General features: G+C 38.0%; 3 protein-coding genes across 6 annotated transcripts; 2 read left to right on the forward strand and 1 right to left on the reverse strand.

The window, feature by feature from the left end:
- The first annotated feature begins 524 nt into the window (after positions 1–524).
- Positions 525–8,538, forward strand: LOC105690063 (katanin-interacting protein-like). Of its 4 annotated transcripts, XM_048651905.1 has the most exons (17): positions 779–1,187; positions 1,362–1,466; positions 1,536–1,670; positions 1,778–2,301; positions 2,390–2,713; positions 2,895–3,055; positions 3,168–3,365; positions 3,440–3,577; positions 3,692–3,823; positions 3,930–4,062; positions 4,140–4,402; positions 4,465–4,648; positions 4,725–4,886; positions 5,031–5,170; positions 5,272–5,373; positions 7,711–7,826; positions 7,892–8,538. In XM_048651905.1, the coding sequence occupies exons 2-17, from the start codon at positions 1,375–1,377 to the stop codon at positions 8,040–8,042; spliced, it is 2,955 nt and encodes a 984-aa protein (XP_048507862.1). In that variant the 5' UTR covers positions 779–1,187; positions 1,362–1,374; the 3' UTR covers positions 8,043–8,538. The 4 variants fall into 4 exon arrangements, with proteins under 4 accessions (XP_048507864.1, XP_048507862.1, XP_020710340.2 ...); XM_048651907.1 differs by lacking the exons at positions 779–1,187; positions 1,362–1,466 and adding an exon at positions 525–736; XM_020854681.2 differs by having other exon boundaries at positions 779–1,466.
- Positions 8,539–11,282: 2,744 nt separating this feature from the next.
- LOC105690114 (structural maintenance of chromosomes protein 2) lies at positions 11,283–16,738 on the forward strand. The gene is made up of 8 exons (XM_048651904.1): positions 11,283–12,174; positions 12,464–12,886; positions 12,965–13,243; positions 13,310–14,083; positions 14,158–14,745; positions 14,829–15,450; positions 15,565–15,818; positions 15,894–16,738. Exons 1-8 carry the CDS (start codon positions 12,007–12,009, stop codon positions 16,320–16,322), a joined length of 3,537 nt encoding a protein of 1,178 aa, XP_048507861.1. The 5' UTR covers positions 11,283–12,006; the 3' UTR covers positions 16,323–16,738.
- LOC105690115 (baculoviral IAP repeat-containing protein 5-like) lies at positions 16,736–18,101 on the reverse strand. Its single transcript, XM_012407671.3, has 4 exons — positions 17,941–18,101; positions 17,558–17,767; positions 17,335–17,455; positions 16,736–17,176 (listed from the first exon to the last, which is right to left on the reverse strand). Exons 1-4 carry the CDS (start codon positions 17,964–17,966, stop codon positions 17,045–17,047), a joined length of 489 nt encoding a protein of 162 aa, XP_012263094.2. The 5' UTR covers positions 17,967–18,101; the 3' UTR covers positions 16,736–17,044.
- Positions 18,102–19,132: the final 1,031 nt, after the last annotated feature.

The raw sequence follows: 19,132 nt of genomic DNA on the forward strand, positions 1-19,132 counted from the left end.
TTTGATTTTTTTTATTCGATATTCAACATAAGGTTTTGGAAAGTTTCTAAAATAGAATGTATACGAACTTCATTCATAAGTGGAGTAGTTAGACACTACGCGATTTGATTTAAGTTGGCGCAAAATATCCCTAGTGGAGATAACAGCAGCGCTATGGCACAGGTCGGGGGATCCGGCGCCGCTCGACTCGCATCGACCGACCACGATCTGTCATGATCCACGGCGTTGTAACCTGACAAAACTGACAGCCATTTAACGATGATTTCACGATAAACGAGTAGCGTTAGCAGTTTTTGCCGAACATATTCAAATTATCCCCAATGCGTCTCGTTTATTGTCCTTTTCTTGCAACAATCATTTCGAATTCATCAATGGCAAGTGTTTACTTTGTCATCGACGGAGATCATCCTATCCTATTTAATTCACCATATCATTGCCCTGACAAAAATAACAACATCAGTCGTGTTTTCTACGATATTATCGACAGATAATTCTAATATTTTCCGTAAACACTGCTAACGCGTCTTGTTTATCGTGAAATCATCGTTAAATGGCTGTGTCAGTTTTGTGAGGTTAACACGCCGTGGATCATGACAGATCGTGGTCGGTCGATGCGAGTCGAGCGGCGCCGGATCCCCGAATCTCTCCCGTGGTGCTGCTGTAATCTCCACTAGGGATATTTTGCGCCAACCCAAATGAAATCGCGTAGTGTCTAACTACTCCACTTATGAATGAGGTTCGTGTACGTACATACGTATGTACGTATGTATGTACGTACCGGTTCTGAATGATTAATATCGTGTATCGCTTTTATACACTCCATGAAAACAGCGTTTTGTTGTTCCTTTTCGTACGGGCAGCATAATTATAATGAAGTACAAAAAATTTTTTCTGGTTATTCTGACTTACAATTTAAGTTTTTTTTTTCCACTTTTGTTACAATTAATCGACTATAATTTGTATGAAAATTTTTGATATATGGATAGCGTGCACTTAAGCATGGTTGTTTACAAAAAGTAGTACGAAAAAGATGGCCGATACTGACGCATGCGCAAAAAAAATTGGTAACCATGTAATGCTAAGGTAACCATGGCAATGGATATGCTTTTCAATGTAAACACACCTGTCATCAGTCCATTGTCCGGAGAAGCCCGGACTTAGAAAGCATGTATATTACGAGCATGTCGGTTGGTGGTTCAATTTTCAATTAAGAAATAGTAACGATGTACTTTTTTACCCTCAATAATTCACCAGGATAACTCAGAAATAATATTTTTCATAAATTTTCGGGCTCCCAAAATTTGCTTTCTTTGAATGCGCCATAAATATTACGTCAAAATTCAAATGACGTATGTAAATAGAGCATCTCTCAGAATGATGGAGAGAGTAACAAGTGATGATGCATCGATTACAGAACCAAGCGTAATGTTCAATAAAATACCTCCGTGGCTTATTGAAATTTCTGAGTACGTTCCAATATTATTAATGTTTCAAAAACTTGTATTATTTTTTTTTGATTTCCTTCAATTTTTCAGAAATGTGAAAAAATTGAGCAATCCAGAAAAAGAAATTGGTTTTTCATCCGCTAAATCCTTTTCTCCGGATGACCTGCAGATCAACTCTGAAATTCATTCGGCAGCTTCTACTCTTATAAAGATAAAGAATGATAGGTATTCATCTGTTTAAGTCAACTATTGAATGCAGTTTCTGAAGCCATTGGTGATATCAATATTTCTGTGTAATGACTAGTGAACTACTATGCTTTTGTAATCTTCAGAACAGTTCACCAACCTCGCCGATTATCTTTTGCGGTGCAAGCTTCTAACAGTGGCAATGGCTGTGTGATTACGCAATCATCTACTAGTTCTTCGCTCCCCAATACACCAAAGAATGGACAAGATTTTTCTCGGGCTCTCTCTGCTTTTCCAGCCTTTAACTTATCACATATGAATAAAAACGGGTTTAGTACTTTGGATGAGTATCTGGATAAAAAAGATGTTGAAAAAAGCTCAGACTCAAATGGTGGGGTGACAAATCATGACCACATGTATATATCTTCCGCTCCAAAACTATTGGAACCTGAACATCCCCAGAGCCATACAATACTCGTGGAAGAGCAAACGGAGCAATTTGTTAGTAAACATTCAATGGTCAATGTACAGATAAAAGAGAATGGAAGACCATCCAGAAATCAACAGTTGCTGAATGCTAGACAACCAAGGGGTCGAATCCTCCCACGTAAGGGTGCAAATGCTCAGCTACATTACACAGCAGCAGAAGACAGCTCAAATTTACCAATTGGTTTGCATTGATGAACCATTTGAACAAAATTTGAAAAAAACTCAAATTAAAGAAAAATATAATACAATAACTGAATTGTGTTTCACAGGAGTGATAAAAAGAAGACAAAACTATCTGGCAGGCGTTGCTTCAAGAGAAGACATTCAAACAGAGGGCATAGACAAGAATGAATTACGCATTGATACGAAGGGCATATCTCGTTCATCGATTTCAAGGCTGAAAAATGCTAGTGATTTTCAATTAATTGATAAGGTTGCACAGTTGAATCTACAGACTACTAGAAAACCGAATCTCACAGAGATTGTTAAAAAAAGTGTACAAGCTGATTTCATTTGGCAAAAAAATAGTCCTGACCCAGCATTGTCTTCTTACCAGCATCCCTCGTATCATTTTGAGCGATATCCACCCAGAGGTAGGTAGTTAATTTCTTAAATTAGTTGATGTGTAGCCCATCCCACTATGATTACTTTTAATAAATTCGCGTAAAACCGGAACTGGTATTTTAATTTCGAATATTAGCAGTGTTATCGAGTCGAATTCAACATAGGAATTTCAGTGATTTAACAAAATAGGAGTATGATCAAATATTTCAGATGTTGATGATAATGTTTGTCATGATTTTATTATACCTGAACTTCCACGTGGGACCGAGCTGACCATCGATATTTCTACAACCTGGGGTGACAAACATTATGTCGGACTCAATGGTATCGAGATATTTTCAGATGTTGGCGAATCTGTTGCTATTAGCAAGGTGGAGTATTTAGTATCAACATCAATTATCAACAGAAAAGCTCCAATAAATATTATAGACTTCAAAACAGAACGTAGAACATTAAAATTATGTATGATCTTAAAAATTCTAGATATGGGCTGATCCCACAGATATAAATATTCTGCCGGAATATAACAACGATCCTCGTGTAGTTAGAAATTTAATTAATGGAATAAATCAGACAACGGATGATCACAATTTATGGCTAACTCCGTATATAAATGGGAATCATCATTATATTCATATCGCATTTGAGACTACTTCATACATTGCGATGATCAGAATTTGGGTAAGCCATAATTGATGAGAATTGGATATTGAATCTATATTCTTACTGTCGTACTAATTCTCTTACCTTTCTAGAACTACAACAAATCCAGAATTCATTCTTATAGAGGAGTCAAGGATCTGGTGATGAAACTTGACGATATAGTCATATTCGATGGGGAAATCGCCAGAGCATCTGGAGGAGTATTTGGAAATGTTGATTCCTTTGGGGATGTGAGTTTTTCGACATTTCAATTATATTTTGATCTTGAGTTATCATTATCATGATTTCTCCGAAGATGTAATTACTACATCAATAGTATTTGTTTCATTTTTATTTGATTATAGACGATTCTATTTACAACCGATGAACACATTTTGGAGCTAATATCCCAGCATGATGTAATGTACTCTTGTGCCTCGGGAAACATTAAATCTCCGATGAAAGAAATAGATCGACCAATGACAACAGATACAGGCGTTAGTAAGAGCTGATATTCTCATTGACAAAAGTCTGAAAGTTTGCTTCATGTACTTGTATGATTATCTCCGGTATCATTACATGATATTTCTGTACCATAAACAGGATGGACGGCCGCTAACTTGCGCAAGTTCGAATCATTCAAATTTGTCAAACTCCAGTAGCAACAATTTTTCATACGTCTGCAAAGAAATCGAATTGGTGCTTATATCTAATTGGGGACACCCTTCTCTTATTGGTGAGTCATGAAAGGCTCCTGTTCTTGAAACTTCTCTGCCTCCAATCATTTGAAGCCTATAATATTTACTTACTCAGGGCTCACTGGTATCGAGCTGATAGGTGACCAAGATTCTTTGATTCCCTTGACGCAGGCCTCACTACACTGTAGTGTTGGTAATGAAAATCTTCATCGATTGTTGGATAACAATAATTTAACAACCGAGACCAATCATATGTGGGCAGTATATTTTTCACCAGGTGATATGGTCACTGTAACAATTACATTTAAAACAGAAGTTTTCCTCACTGCCGTAAAAATTTGGAACTACAACGGCTCCTTGGAGCTTTCATACTGTGGGGTGAGATACCTGTTTACAGAAGGAGAAAAAAATTCTTGTAAACTTGTGTATTTTCTGATTAGGTCAAACGACTACTCATAAAATTAGATGGTAAATCCGTATCTGAATATCGCGATGGCTTCACACTAAGAAGAGCTGCCGGTTGTTGTCACTACGACTACGTTCATGAAATCAACTTTGCTAATCAATCTGGTACGTCGGAATCGTCAAAACGACATTCTGTGCCATTGGATGCATTATTGAAAGGTACAAATTGAATACAGTCTGAATCAACTGGAGAATATTGAAACTGATAATTGAAAGAATTAACACAATTTTCCAGCTAGCATATGTGTCAATTTGGACTATGAAGCTCCGCTAATGCCGCAGGGTTTTGTCTATCAAGTAATCATATTCTCCACTTGGGGTGATCCTTATTACGTCGGTCTAACTGGAATTGAAATGTACGATTCCCATGGTTTTTGCATTCAATTAACGAAAGACAGTAAGTTTAAACCATAAACGAACATTCAAGCATAATGCTGATTCAGTTATCAATAATTATTTATCTCGCTGCTACTGAGAACATTGTGCCTCTGAAGGGTGTGCATTCATGAAGATTGTTAATTTTTGAAAAATCTATCTGTAGATATTGCTGCTTATCCAGAAAGCGTAAACGTGATTGAGGGAGTCAACAACGACGTAAGGACGCCGGACAAATTAGTCGATGGAGTGAATGATACCACCGATGATCATCATATGTGGCTTGCTCCAATTTCATCAGATCAGGTAAATCGATACGTTGCCACGTTTCACTTAGTAACGATTGACATGATTCATCTTTTCCATTGTCTAAATTTGCAGAGGATTAATGTCAAATTAAATTTCAGACTAACAGGGTCTACATAATTTTTGACTCTTGTGTCACAGTGTCCATGATTCGATTCTGGAATTACAAGAAAACTCCGCATCGTGGTGTAAAAGAGTTTGGTGTAAATGAAAATCTCTTCTACTGCAGTATAATCTGATGTTAAGGGCCTTGGATACCAACATATATATATCATTTTTTATGCGAGATTTCGTAGTTTCAACTATTTAGGCGTATTTTCGACTTATTCGAAAAAGTGAGAGGTGCATTCTCTTTTATTAATTGCTAGGAAGGTGCGCTGGTCGGAAAAACCAGGTATTAAAGTCAAAAAACTATGAACTTGAATTTTATAAAATGCGAGGTGCGTCGTGATGATTTCCCAGCATGGGGACCCGTCATCTCTATTTGACCAATTATACACTAGTTTAGTCACTTGCTTACCACTTTGACTACCCAGCGCACCATCCTAGCAATTAATAAAAGAGAATGCACCTCTCACTTTTTTGGAAAAGTCTAAAATACGCTCGAATACTTGAAACTAGCAAATATCCGACAATCTACGCTTTTCGGACGGCCATATTGTCTTCAGACAGGCCCACATACGGTACACTAGTGTTCGAATTTTCCGCTGCACAGCGCGCTCCAACCGCGTATTATGAATCCATTCTGAATTCGTATGTATGTACGGGCCATTCCACGTGAACCGGATCAGTCACCTCTCAGATATTTTTTTAATTTGTCGTGTCGATTGTCCATGGGGAGTTGGATTTTCGTGCCAAAGGATTTTCGAATTAGTGCAAATTTCGATTCATTATGAAAAATCGAAAAATTGAGAGGCGGTTTCTTCGAAAAATCATAACTTCGTCAAAAATAATTTTGGATTCAATTTTTTTTTTAGAATTTACGCAGATAAGGCCACAGATTTGGAAAAAAAATAAATGGTGCCGGAAAAGTTCATTGTATCATTTGTTTATTTGACATAAATTTTTAAATGATTTTTAAAACACTAACGGATAGCACCGAAAAATTAAAAAAAAATGCTGACATATACTTTGAACTATACTACAGCCTGTGAATTAATTTCAGAGGTGCGTTCGGCTTCGTTTTCGAGTAAAAAATCATCAAAGTTGGCGGCGCGCGTAAATTCGAGCTCGTCTAAGCCTATGCGCGTAATGACGCGCGTCGAGCGACAGAGAATACCCTGTCTACTCTCCATGGTCGCTACTTGGTGGACGCTCCGCGGCGGCATTCACGAGTCATTTTCGCGATGATCGACACCGTTGAAAAATCTGAAAAAAATACCAGAGCTTCCCCATGACACGGCAAAGCGATAGAGTCAAGTTCCAGAACTGTGTTATTTCTCGTGTTTCAGATATTATTGTGTTTTAATATGTTCTAATATCTCGAAAACGAGAGATAAAAAATCTCTGGAACTTGACTCTATCGCTTTGGAGAGTCATGGGGAAGCTCTGGTATTTTTTTCAGATTTTTTAACGGTGTCGATCATCGCGAAAATGACTCGTGAATGCCGCCGCGAAGTGTCCACCGAGTAGCGACCGCGGAGTGCCATATGTGTTTCAATATTTCGAAAACGAGAAATAACACAGTTCTGGAACTTGACTCTATCGCTTTGCCGTGTCATGGGGAAGCTCTGGTATTTTTTTCAGATTTTTTAACGGTGTCGATCATCGCGAAAATGACTCGTGAATGCCGCCGCGGAGCGTCCACCAAGTAGCGACCATGGAGAGTAGACAGGGTATTCTCTGTCGCTCGACGCGCGTCATTACGCGCATAGGCTTAGACGAGCTCGAATTTACGCGCGCCGCCAACTTTGATGATTTTTTACTCGAAAACGAAGCCGAACGCACCTCTGAAATTAATTCACAGGCTGTAGTATAGTTCAAAGTATATGTCAGCATTTTTTTTTAATTTTTCGGTGCTATCCGTTAGTGTTTTAAAAATCATTTAAAAATTCATTGTCAAATAAACAAATGATACAATGAACTTTTCCGGCACCATTTATTTTTTTTCCAAATCTATGGCCTTATCTGCGTAAATTCTAAAAAAAAAATTGAATCCAAAATTATTTTTGACGAAGTTATGATTTTTCGAAGAAACCGCCTCTCAATTTTTCGATTTTTCATAATGAATCGAAATTTGCACTAATTCGAAAATCCTTTGGCACGAAAATCCAACTCCCCATGGACAATCGACACGACAAATTAAAAAAATATCTGAGAGGTGACTGATCCGGTTCACGTGGAATGGCTCATTCGTATCCTGCCAAACACTTTTCTTTCTGTTTTTATCGACTATATCTTCTACATTTTCCGGCAAGAGGGCAGGACCGATCGAGTAAACATATATACATCATCGTTTCGGAGTTGCCTCCGAGGTATCCAAGACCCTTAATTTTTCTCTTCAGGCCCCTTATAATGAGAAAAATAAATCTTCTTTGCAGATACTAGTGGATGATTTACTGGTTTATAACGGTATTCTGAATAACAATGTTCCTTACGGCACGGTACTCTTCACCAGCAATAAAGACGAAGACTCTGATGGGCATAACATAATTGAGTGAGTCGAGTGTGATGATTTGATTGTTCTGTTCCCACGTTTCAACTGGTAAATCTATTTTTCAGAAATATACGAGTGGGGCGCGACATCAACCTAATGAATTTTGAAAGACGAGCTACATCTGGTGGAGATGGCTATGCAGATCCGCTTCTACGTCCTCACACATCTTTGATGCAAGCTAACTTGCATAGTAAGACTGCATCAAATGTACTGTAGTCTGAATCTAAAGTCGATATGGCTTTCGATAACGAATTCAAATCCTTACCTCATTTGTGCAATGATTTATTAGGACATTAGGTACAACAGTAAGTATTGAATGATTTTTTGCCAGGATACAGAGTATAGAATTATCAATTAGGATTTTTCATGTTCATGTATCATAGTTATTTATGCTACATGTGGGATAAGTAGCAAATAATCTGACAGTCGTGTTGTTGCGACATAAGCGTAAGGTTTATGAGACATTCGTATGAAGACTCGTGTGGTTGTCGCAACTCGCCTAAGGGCTCGTAGCGACATCTACCACACTCGTCTTCATAAGAATGCTCCATAAACCTTACAGCGAATGTCGTAATCACGACTGTCATATTTGCTTCTTTATCCCACTTGTAGCATACAATACTTTTTACAACTACCGCTCTGGATATTGCATTTGAGAGGAATACAATAATTTTGAAAATAATTTTTGTCAATAAATAGGGGTTAGGACTGATCAGTTGTCTTTAGTATATCATTTACATGAACGATAAAAAGTAAATTACCATCGCGACGTTAGATGGCGTTTCAGTAGTTTCTAGTAAAGTGAGAGAGATAGTATGAGTTAAAACAGACAGTGATCGTCAGGTTATATTTCTATAGTAGTATCAACGAATTCAGAGCTACATAGAAGTGTACTTCTTTGGATCAAGGTGATGCCAAGGATTTCGGGAAAAAATCGACCGCGAGATGGAACTAATATGTAATGTAAGGCAACCGCGCGCTGTGCGATAGAGTGGGCGGAGCTTATACGGTTCAGATCGTGGTCGGGTAAAATAGGTGAATTTCGAGTAGCGCGAAAGGCAGCTGGCGCCTGCTTTAAAATTGAGAGAAAAAATGAGTATGACAAACCAGTCAGAGAAAAACGTTTCGATATCACAAAAATATGATTATAGACATACGGCGCAAATTAAACTTGGGTCAGCACATTGAAAGAATGAAATACTTACATTTAGCTCGACTCATTAGATTCGGCTTGTTTACTTAATTATTTTACAGTTAGAACCCACTCTTGGCTAATGCTCAACTGACATTTATACATTAGATATTACATGAGTATGACAGATAAGATGTTTGTGGAACCTGTATTTTAGTCTGGGAAAGGAGCTCAGGTTGATGAGAAATCTGATCAGGTTGACTTTCAATGACGACAGGTGACAACGGATTAGACAAGAGAGGGGCTTCGATGTTGGGGGTACCATTCAAATCTATATTTGTATCAATAGCTGGAGAATATCTAGAAGTAATGTCTAATGATGGATTTGGTTGTATCGAGGAATAATTCCCTGGGACTGCTGATAGATTTGGAAGAACAAGAGAAGGTAGTATAGCACTATTCTGACCGGAATCTCTGTCAGGCTCAAGCGAATCAAGCGTAAGTTCTATTTGTGAAGCATGCTTTGGAATAGCGGATACTTTTAATTGCTATTTGTTACGATTTACCATGAGATCCGTCTTCTCGAAGTGCTCTGAACACAATCTCTTTTCAATTAATTGTTTTGAGCTTAGCTCAAGGAAATTATCGTTCCCTGAGTGCAATATCCAATCCAACTGACTGTAAGTACGAAAAGTAAATTGCCAAATGTGTTGTATTGAAATCAATTGGGTTGCGTTATTTTTTCATCCATAATCAGTTATTTTGTTATTATAATTCCTCATAAATAGAATTAATATGGCAACAATTATTTGATTTTTTATTGCGAGATATCAAGTGTTAGATCTTGTTGTCTAACGCATCGTTCAATGCCTATAGGTACCTGGAAAAATCTTTCCATTGCCTGAAATAATGTGACAGCTTGGGGAATTCAGTCGGATATTTTTAATTTCGCCAACCGAAGTCTTGGAATAGGTCAAAGAGATACAGGAGATAACCAGACGATCAAAGGAAAGTATTTGTAATGCTATCATACGCTGCCCATAAGGGTCTGAATTTGTTGCTCATTGGAAGAAATGGTAATTGTTTACTTTATCAACCCGTCCTCGCAGGAGGTGGAGGTTTTTGGAGGTTGTAGAGGAATGTGTCTTTAATTAGATGGTGGTCGGGTAGCAAAGATCATTAGGTGCATCAAGTAGCCCGGTACGTAAGCGCGTTTTTCACCCTTGATGATCTGGTTAGGGCTGGATTGTGTGTAGGCGCTTAAATAGCGTACGTCCTTAAATTATAGTTCGAAGTCGCTCGGTATTTAAGCGCCTAGACACAATCCCACCCTAACCAGGAGATCATCAAGGGTGAAATACGCGCTTGCGCACCGGGCCACTTGGCTACGGGCCGGGCACCTAATCAACGAATTCAGAGTAGGTCTGAATTCGTTGCCCTAATGGTCTTTGCTACCCTCACTCCCTGTGAGGATGTGGTGATAAAGTAAACAATTACGGAAGAAACAATGTGAAGTTCTTATAATAGATAAATTTCGAGTAAATTCTCGATTCCTTTATCTCGCCAAGACCGACCCATTACTGAAAATACCGAATCTCTCACGACAGTGAATTCCCGCCGAAAAACTATTTTCAAGGAATTACGATCACACAAGAATCGACTTCAGCATTTACAAAACACAAGGCCCGTGTCAAGATTGCTAAAAAAAATGCATAACTGATGATGATAAAGGTCGCTAGGAGATTTTAGGAGGTAAAAATGAGTAGGATCGATGGAAGTGGATATCTCACATGCATTCATCTCGAGGGAAACGGTGGAAGGATAGGTCTGGTCGTTTCTTTTTGGAGTTTGTGCATCCTTTATAGGCACACAAATTCAGCGGCATGTCTGTAGGAGTGTAAGGAGAAATAGGAGTGATAGGAAAAGAAACTGATAATTTGTTGAAAATTAGTAAAAAGTACGTAGAACTTGGCAGAACCAACGCCGATTTATCCAGAACAATGTTCCCGCCAAGCGTAATAAAATTGCACACGGCCCTCTCCGCAAAACGCGATGACAAAACAATCTCGCGCTCACGTGGGTCAGTAAGACGGATATATGTGATTCCGTGATTACGACAGAGAAAGAATAAGGAGGAGGCGGTGCTTATGGATGCTCTCTTTGTGTATGATATAGGAGTACGTCCGTGTGCTACACACGCTTAAAATTGCAGTGGCGACACAGAGTGGCTGGGGTAAGTACTACGCCGTATTACCCCAAGCTGTCAAGCATCACCCCAGCCAATAGAAGTACACTTCTATGTAGGTCTGAATTCGTTGGTAGTATAGTTTAGGTGGAATCTGTGCAGTTATGTGATCTATAACCATTGAGTAACTATACTTACTAGTATAGTTACTCAATGCTATAACCGAACAAGTGCGTTTATGAAACACATGTATAGTCAAGTATGCGATTATTGTGTATTTCGAAGGTGGCATACAGCGCTGGAAAAGTCAACTTCCAGAGCGGGCGTTGTAAAAATAACTATAAAATAGCAATAAAAACTCATTTACTGCCATTACAAAACAGCTTTATTGTAAAATATCGATTACATTAGAAGGATGTGTTTGCATTCATCAGCAGTTTTACTGCATAGTTCCTAAAGGATCTGGTTGGGATTCATCGAGGCAATGACTAAGGGTTTATCTAATTATCTCAGCCTATAATTATTCATGGCCTATTCCAAATCTCTTACGTACTTATTCGAGAGGGATTGGACATTGATATTCTGAAGACCATAAAGTTGAGAAAGAGGAATCATTTAAAATTTTAGCGTATACGAGGTAAGCATACGGTGCACGGATCAAATAGGGATCAAATCGTACGAGATGGCGGTGATTGGTTCGATGAAATGCCGACGGCCAATGCCATTCCTTCAGTATCCTAGCGTGCATATGGCGTCAAGCCTTTCCCGCGTTGTTGTTATTCCTCAATTTTCTGTTAATAAACAACGAACAGTGTTGATTAATTTATTGCATTGTGCTCTTGGTATCTATCAATCTTTGCACAATGTACATAAAATCTATGGTCATAGATGGTTTTAAATCGTACGGCAAACGCGTTGAAATAGATGGTTTCGATAAGGAGTTTAATGCTATAACAGGACTCAACGGCAGTGGGAAATCTAACGTCCTAGACGCGATATGTTTCGTTCTAGGAATCACGAATCTAGGACAGGTAATAGTTATTCATTCTTAATACATAATATCTTGAACCAGCGTTCTACACAGTAATTTGATGATATGACTAACCTAACCTAGTCTAACGTCCGTTTTTGTTTGCTATTTGAAAATTTCTCGTCAGTGCTGCCATTTGCTGATTGGCCGCGTGCTTTCACGCTGAACACGAGCGTTTCAAGTTTGACAGTTATCTTAACAAGTAACAATCACGGGTTAAACAATGTAAATTTGTCACGAACAATGTAAATTTTTGTGGTTTTTTTTTCAATCCTCACCTCCCAAATTAGATTCGAGCAAATTCGCTACAAGATTTGGTCTACAAATCCGGTCAGGCAGGAGTTACAATTGCTAGTGTCACGATAAAGTTCGATAATCGTGATCCTAGTGCATCTCCAATGGGGTACGAGGACTACCAAGAAATAACGGTGACTCGTCAAGTGCAAATAGGTGGTAAAAATAAGTACCTGATCAACGGTAAGACCGTACAAAACAAAAGAACCCATGATATGTTTTGTTCTGTACAACTGAATGTGAATAATCCACACTTCTTGATAATGCAAGGAAGGATCACCAAAGTTTTAAATATGAAACCCCATGAGATTTTGTCTATGATAGAAGAAGCTGCAGGTACTAGTTTATACGAGCATAAAAGACAGTTCGCACTGAAGACTATAGAGAAAAAAGATACAAAGCTCAAAGAAATTGCAACGGTAAGTTGCCCAAACCAAACAACTTTGTCATTTACAGTTATCTGAAAATATTCCTCACTTCTTTTCAACTATTTTTAGATAATCAAAGAGGTGTTAGAGCCTCGACTAAGAAAACTCAAAGATCAGAGATCGCAGTATCTCGATTTCCAGAGAATAGAGAGGGAGCTAGAACAGCGACAGAGGATTTATATAGCTTGGAAATATGTAACGATTTTGGAGAAGATTACAAACACAAAAGCAGAGATTGAGAAGATTAAAGATGCAATGGCTAAGAAGACACAATGCATTACTAATGGAGAGCAGGAAATTGGTGATATTGAAAAATCAATTGTCCAGATGCAGAAAGATAGGGAGGCAGTGAGTTTGTTGTAACAGAAGTTTAAGATCCACTTAATCTTGATTACGCTTGTGCTTTCATTATAGGAAGAAACAGGTGAGTTGGAGCAGGTAGAGGCTGAATTAAAAAAGGCAGAAAAGGAGGAGCATATGCTTATGGCGGAAATAAATGGTAATACAGAAAATATAGATGCTGAGGAGAAGTTGATTTCTCAATTGAACACGAATTTAAAAGAGGACGAGGCTGCATTTCGGCTGAAGAAAAAGGAATTTGAAAATATAGGAGAATTATTCAAAACTCTAAAGGAAAAGTGCGAGCAAGATACCGCGGCATATCTTGCCGCTCAAGAACGTTATGAAAAAGTTAGCTCTGGTTTACTACTCAGCAAAGATGGAGAGAATGCAACTTTGGAGCAGCAATTAATGACAGAAAAACAGAACCATGCAAAATCTCAAACAGAAGTAAAACAGTACGAAATGACAATAAAACATAGCGAAGAACAGTTAGCAAAGAAGCAGACTGATATGCGGAGCACTGATAATCAATATAAACAGGACAACAGAAATTTGGAGAACATCGAACAGGAATTGAAGAACCTTGAAAATGATCTGACAAAACTCAACTATACCGAAGGGTCAAGTGAAAATCTTCAAGAGGAGGCAAGGCTCTTAGCTGCAAAAGTGAGGGAACTCAAGGGACATGTGGATAACTTGGAGGCCAGGCATCCGCAGCTGAGATTTCGATACCAAGATCCAGAACCCAACTTCAACAGGGAATTTGTCAAAGGTCTGGTCTGCAAATTGCTTACAGTGAAAGATCCAGGTGCTGCATCTGCTCTCGAAGTTGCTGCTGGGGGCCGGGTACATTTCCAAATTTCCTTACTGGAATTACTAATAAAAATATATTTGTGGTAATATTTCGCTCTTACATTTAGCTTTTCAACGTGATAGTGGATACGGAAAGAACGAGTAAAATCTTGCTGCAGAAGGGGCAATTACAACAACGAGTGACAATAATACCGTTGAATAAAATAAGCAGTAAATCAATGGACCCAAGAACGATAAAATTGGCCCAGGATATAGGTGGGCAGGAAAATGTACGCCCCGCATTATCACTCATAGATTTTTCCAATGAGCTTACACCAGCGATGAACTCAATATTCGGTCAAGTTTTTGTATGCAAAGATATGGAGACCGCCATGAAAGTAACTTTTCATGAACGGATAATGAAAAAATGCGTGACCTTAGACGGGGACGTTGTAGATCCTGCAGGAACTCTCAGCGGAGGTGCTACCTCCAAGGCTGGGTCCTTACTGATACAACTTGCTGAGCTCAAAGCCACACAAGATAAGCTTACACGTGCACAGAAAAGTCTTGCAGAAATTAATCAAACCATTGCCAATAGCGCTGCGGCTGCAGCCAAGTTCCAGACTTTGAAACAACAGTTTGACCTCAAAAATCATGAGGTTGAATTAGTGCGTAAAAGGTTGCAGCAAACTTCACACCACAAACTTCAAGAAGAGGTTGATATTCACGAAATTTGTTAGCTCCAGTTCAAAATTTCATTCTGAGGATTACTGCGTGACTCTTCATTTTTGGTTTACAGGTAGAAGTTCTGAAGTCTACGATAAAGGAAATGAAACAAGCTTTAGTAGAGGCAAAGCAGTTGGAAGCAGAAAGTGGAAAATTTGCGAAAGAAATTGAAGAGCAGTTGAAAGACTCGGCAAATATTCGTCAGCGGCAATTAAAGACTGTTGAAGCGGAGATGAAAGAATTGAAAAAGAGGTCAACGAACAGTAAAGACCAGTGGCAAAAGCGTGAACAAGAATCGGAGACACTGAATCTGGAGATCCAGGAATTGGAGAGAGCCATTGAGGCTGGTAAAGAACAGATAAACACTGCGCAAGAAAAGCTTTGCGTTCTCAAAGAGTCAAAGGTTGCATGTGACGAAAGTTTAAAGGCTACAAAACATAAAGTGAAACAAGTACAAGCAGATTTGAAAGCAAAGAAAGAAATTATTAATAAAAAGAATAAAGAAATCCAAAAACTTTTGGCTAGGAAAGAAGAAATCGCTAAGCAGAGAACAGAGTCCGAACTGGAAATAATGAAATTAAAACATGAAATGGCCACTATTGAAAGTAGTGCCACTGATAGCCAGGCTAAGATCAAAGAGTTATTGAAAAAATACGATTGGATCGAAAAAGATAAGGCCTATTTCGGGAAATCAGGTAAATAAAATAAATATGAATAGGAAATATTCTGAACTGTATCAGAATCTCGTTTTGCGTAGGTAACACAACACCTACCTTCTATTCTGATTTTTCACAACTTTTTATTTAAAGGTGGTATATACGATTTCGAAGCAAATGCGCCAGCAGAAATGGGCCACAGAATAAAACAGCTGGAAAATGAGCACGATAAATTGAGTCGTAATATAAATAGTCGAGCTATGGATCTTCTGGGTAGAGAAGAAGAGGAGTTTAATAGCCTTATGAAAAAAAAAAAAATCGTTGAAAGTGACAGAAGCAAAATACTCGAGACGATCAAAGAACTTGACAAAAGAAAGAAGGAAATTTTGTCCGAGGCTTGTAAACAGGTAATCAAAATAATACATGAGTGGGCGCCATCAGTAGTCTATGAAATACTGATAAACGTGTCTTTCTTTTATCAGGTGAACAAGGATTTTGGATCAATATTCAGCAGTCTTTTGCCCGGAGCAGATGCTAAGCTTCAGCCACCAGATAACAAAACATTCCTAGATGGATTGGAAGTAAAAATTGGGTTTTCTGGTATCTGGAAAGAATCTCTTAGTGAACTTTCCGGAGGTCAGAGGTCCCTGATCGCCTTATCGCTTATATTAGCTATGTTGCGGTTTAAGCCCGCGCCTCTTTACATCTTGGACGAGGTTGATGCAGCCCTAGATTTATCGCATACTCAAAATATAGGAACTATGTTGAAGCGACACTTTACAAAATCTCAGTTCATAATAGTATCGTTGAAAGATGGGATGTTTAACAACGCAAACGTTTTATTCAGAACTAAATTTGTCGACGGATTTTCAGCTGTTACAAAAACAGTTAACACAAACCGAAAGAAGTGAAGTCCACAACATTATAGAGTTTGAAAAAAGGAGATATCAGCATCTGGTATGCTGTGCTTAAGAATAGGGAATAACTATTCAAATCTCTTGGAGTCCCTGGTAAATTATTGATAGACGAATACTTAAAAGGTGGTCAATTAATTTCCTGAATTTTTTTACGAGCATATTCTGCAGCGGCCCATCTCATGTAGGTATATTTTTTTATTCGTATATAAGCATTAGTCATTTAAACTTGACTGGATACGAAATCTGAACGCGGTTTGTGAAAATTAGGTTTCTATTATGCAGAATGTTATAATAAAGAAAAGAAAATTTAGCAGGAGAGAAAATAAATTAGATATAGCAGAATAGTGGATAATGACTGTAATGACTGGAGTTGTACATTTTCAGGAAAATAAATCTCGTCTTTTCTATTATTTTCGCAGTTGTTAATTTATTTTATCGAAAATTTTTGAAATGAGATTCTCAAAAGGCATGCAGAGATGTAACCATAGTCATTATATAGCACAGTGAGTTAGAAATGAACAAGATATTGTCAACGAATTCAGACCTACAATTCGTTGATATTGTTCAGATATGAAATATTGCTCATTGAAAACTATATTCATTATTGTTGCCGATAATAGTAAAAAAAAAACACTTATATTACAAATTATTACGAATGCGAGATAAAAAAAATTCATGGTATTATGTACAGGATGAGGATATTCCGCATTTCAGACCTACGTAGCAGAGCGGCTAGTTGATATTTGACGACTTTTTCGAATTTTCTTCTGATTATTATGAGGTCTCTGACCAGTGAGTTTACTAACTTCTTTCTTGTATTCATGAATCGCCAGCTTCAATTTTCGTCTCTGAAAATGAAGAATGTATTCTTCAGAACAGACACGAAATTTCATAGAGTAAAAGTGAGGAAGTATTATTGTTTTTTTGACAAGCTCTTGCATTCCGAGGACTAACAATAAGCTGGGTACTTACAATACTTGTTTTCTGATAAAAATGATTAACTCACCAAGTATTTTTTAACAAATGTTTTAAGCAAGGTGAATAATTCTGCAACTGTACAATCAAGTTCATTCTGCTTTCCCAACTCCACGTATGCACAAGATGGCACATGCTTGACGTGTTCGCTCCTGAGAATTTCCAACAAATATTATTTCAAGGAATAAGTAAGAAGTTCGAGTAGCAAAACAATTACCTTGTACAGAAGAAAAAAAAACTTGTTTCTTGCCTACCATGGATTGTCATTCGAGTCCCATTCGTCAAGTTGTTTTCCACATATAAAACACCCAACTAGATCAGGCTCGTCTTTATCGCCGATCAGTACAAATCCAGCTGCTGCCATTCGCTCAGGAGTACAAGTACAATCAGACTGAAATGGCCAATTGTCAAAGCTGGCGAGTCTATTGCTTTTCCAAAACGTAGGGTCAATTGTTTTCACCGAACTGGTAGCAAAAAAATTGTTATAATTCATGACAACGTTGTTACAACAAGCCTATTGTTTTTGAGATATTAGGTTACGTTCGATTAACAGTAGGCTATAATTCTTGAGTGAATAATCGAAGAATATTTGGAAATTAACACGTAATCATAAGCCTCTCAATTGTCGAATACTTACTCGATCGAGTCCATAGTGATCACCATCAGAAGCAATAATATTTTTGACTGCTGTTTAATTTACAAAAGTTTGCTTGCGTCAACACATGTGACGGCGTTGAGTGTAGATAGGTATAGAGGTGAAGCCACCGGCGAGGGGTTTGAGCAACCTAAAACAGCAGGGGAAGAAAGGTTCCGGAACCAAGCACCGAGAGGCGCTCGTACCCTTTACTGACAGTCAATAAAGGGTATATCTCTATTTCAGTGGTCTCTACGACCACCTATGTTATTTTTGTATTGGGCATGGACAGATTTGGATTAATGAATTCTTCATGCAATTATGTATACGATTTATTGGTAATCAGAATTACATTTATATAATATATACAAATATTGAACTTTATGACAAGTCTTCCCCTCTTTCCTGGATCCTGTACAAGAAGGGCTGCATTGCCGTAGACTATCGACCACTAATCTTGTTCATAGTTGACAAGATATTTCGTCTGCCATACCAACAAAATGTCAACACATCCGACGATTGTTTGTAATAAATTATTCATCCATGAAACAAAGTCAATATGAATTAAAAGAATAGATTATCACAATTAAAAAAACACCAAGTTGATGACCTCATTAAGTATAGTATCAAGAGGTCTCCAGGAAGCGAAATTAGAGGAGCTCTTGTATGACAATCATCCGACTTGGAATGTAAACGAAAATTTAAAAAAAATTACTTATTTAACAATTACGTGCAACGACCGGTTTCAAACCAGCGATACGGCACAGCGTTCACCAGGCGGAGCCCTATTTTTCACATTAAATGAAAAGTATTAATGATAGAAATGAAGTTCCAGGAGTAGACATTTTTTTGTTGTAAACTTCCTCCTCTTCAAGAAATTTTTTTCCGAAATTTCTCCAACGTTGATGTTTTTTGAGTAATTTGCAAAAAAACTGATGGACCTGTTTTCTGGAAATTTTGATTGTTTATGACCTTTGTAATTGTTTATGTGTGTGTTTCACATTTTTTCATGTTTTTGCAGATGTCATTAAAAATCCAATGAGCTCTAGCATCTATTTTAATCCGCAGTAATAAGAATTTTCACGTTCTTGGACTTGCGAACTAGACATAGCAGCGCGGGCAAGGATCTCATCTCTCGACCGTCGTGCGGTATCACACCTACGACTACAGGTCAAACTCACCCACACTGCCAAGC

This window comes from Athalia rosae, chromosome 3, assembly GCF_917208135.1.
Source record: "Athalia rosae chromosome 3, iyAthRosa1.1, whole genome shotgun sequence".
In the NCBI taxonomy this organism is placed as follows: domain Eukaryota; kingdom Metazoa; phylum Arthropoda; class Insecta; order Hymenoptera; family Athaliidae; genus Athalia; species Athalia rosae.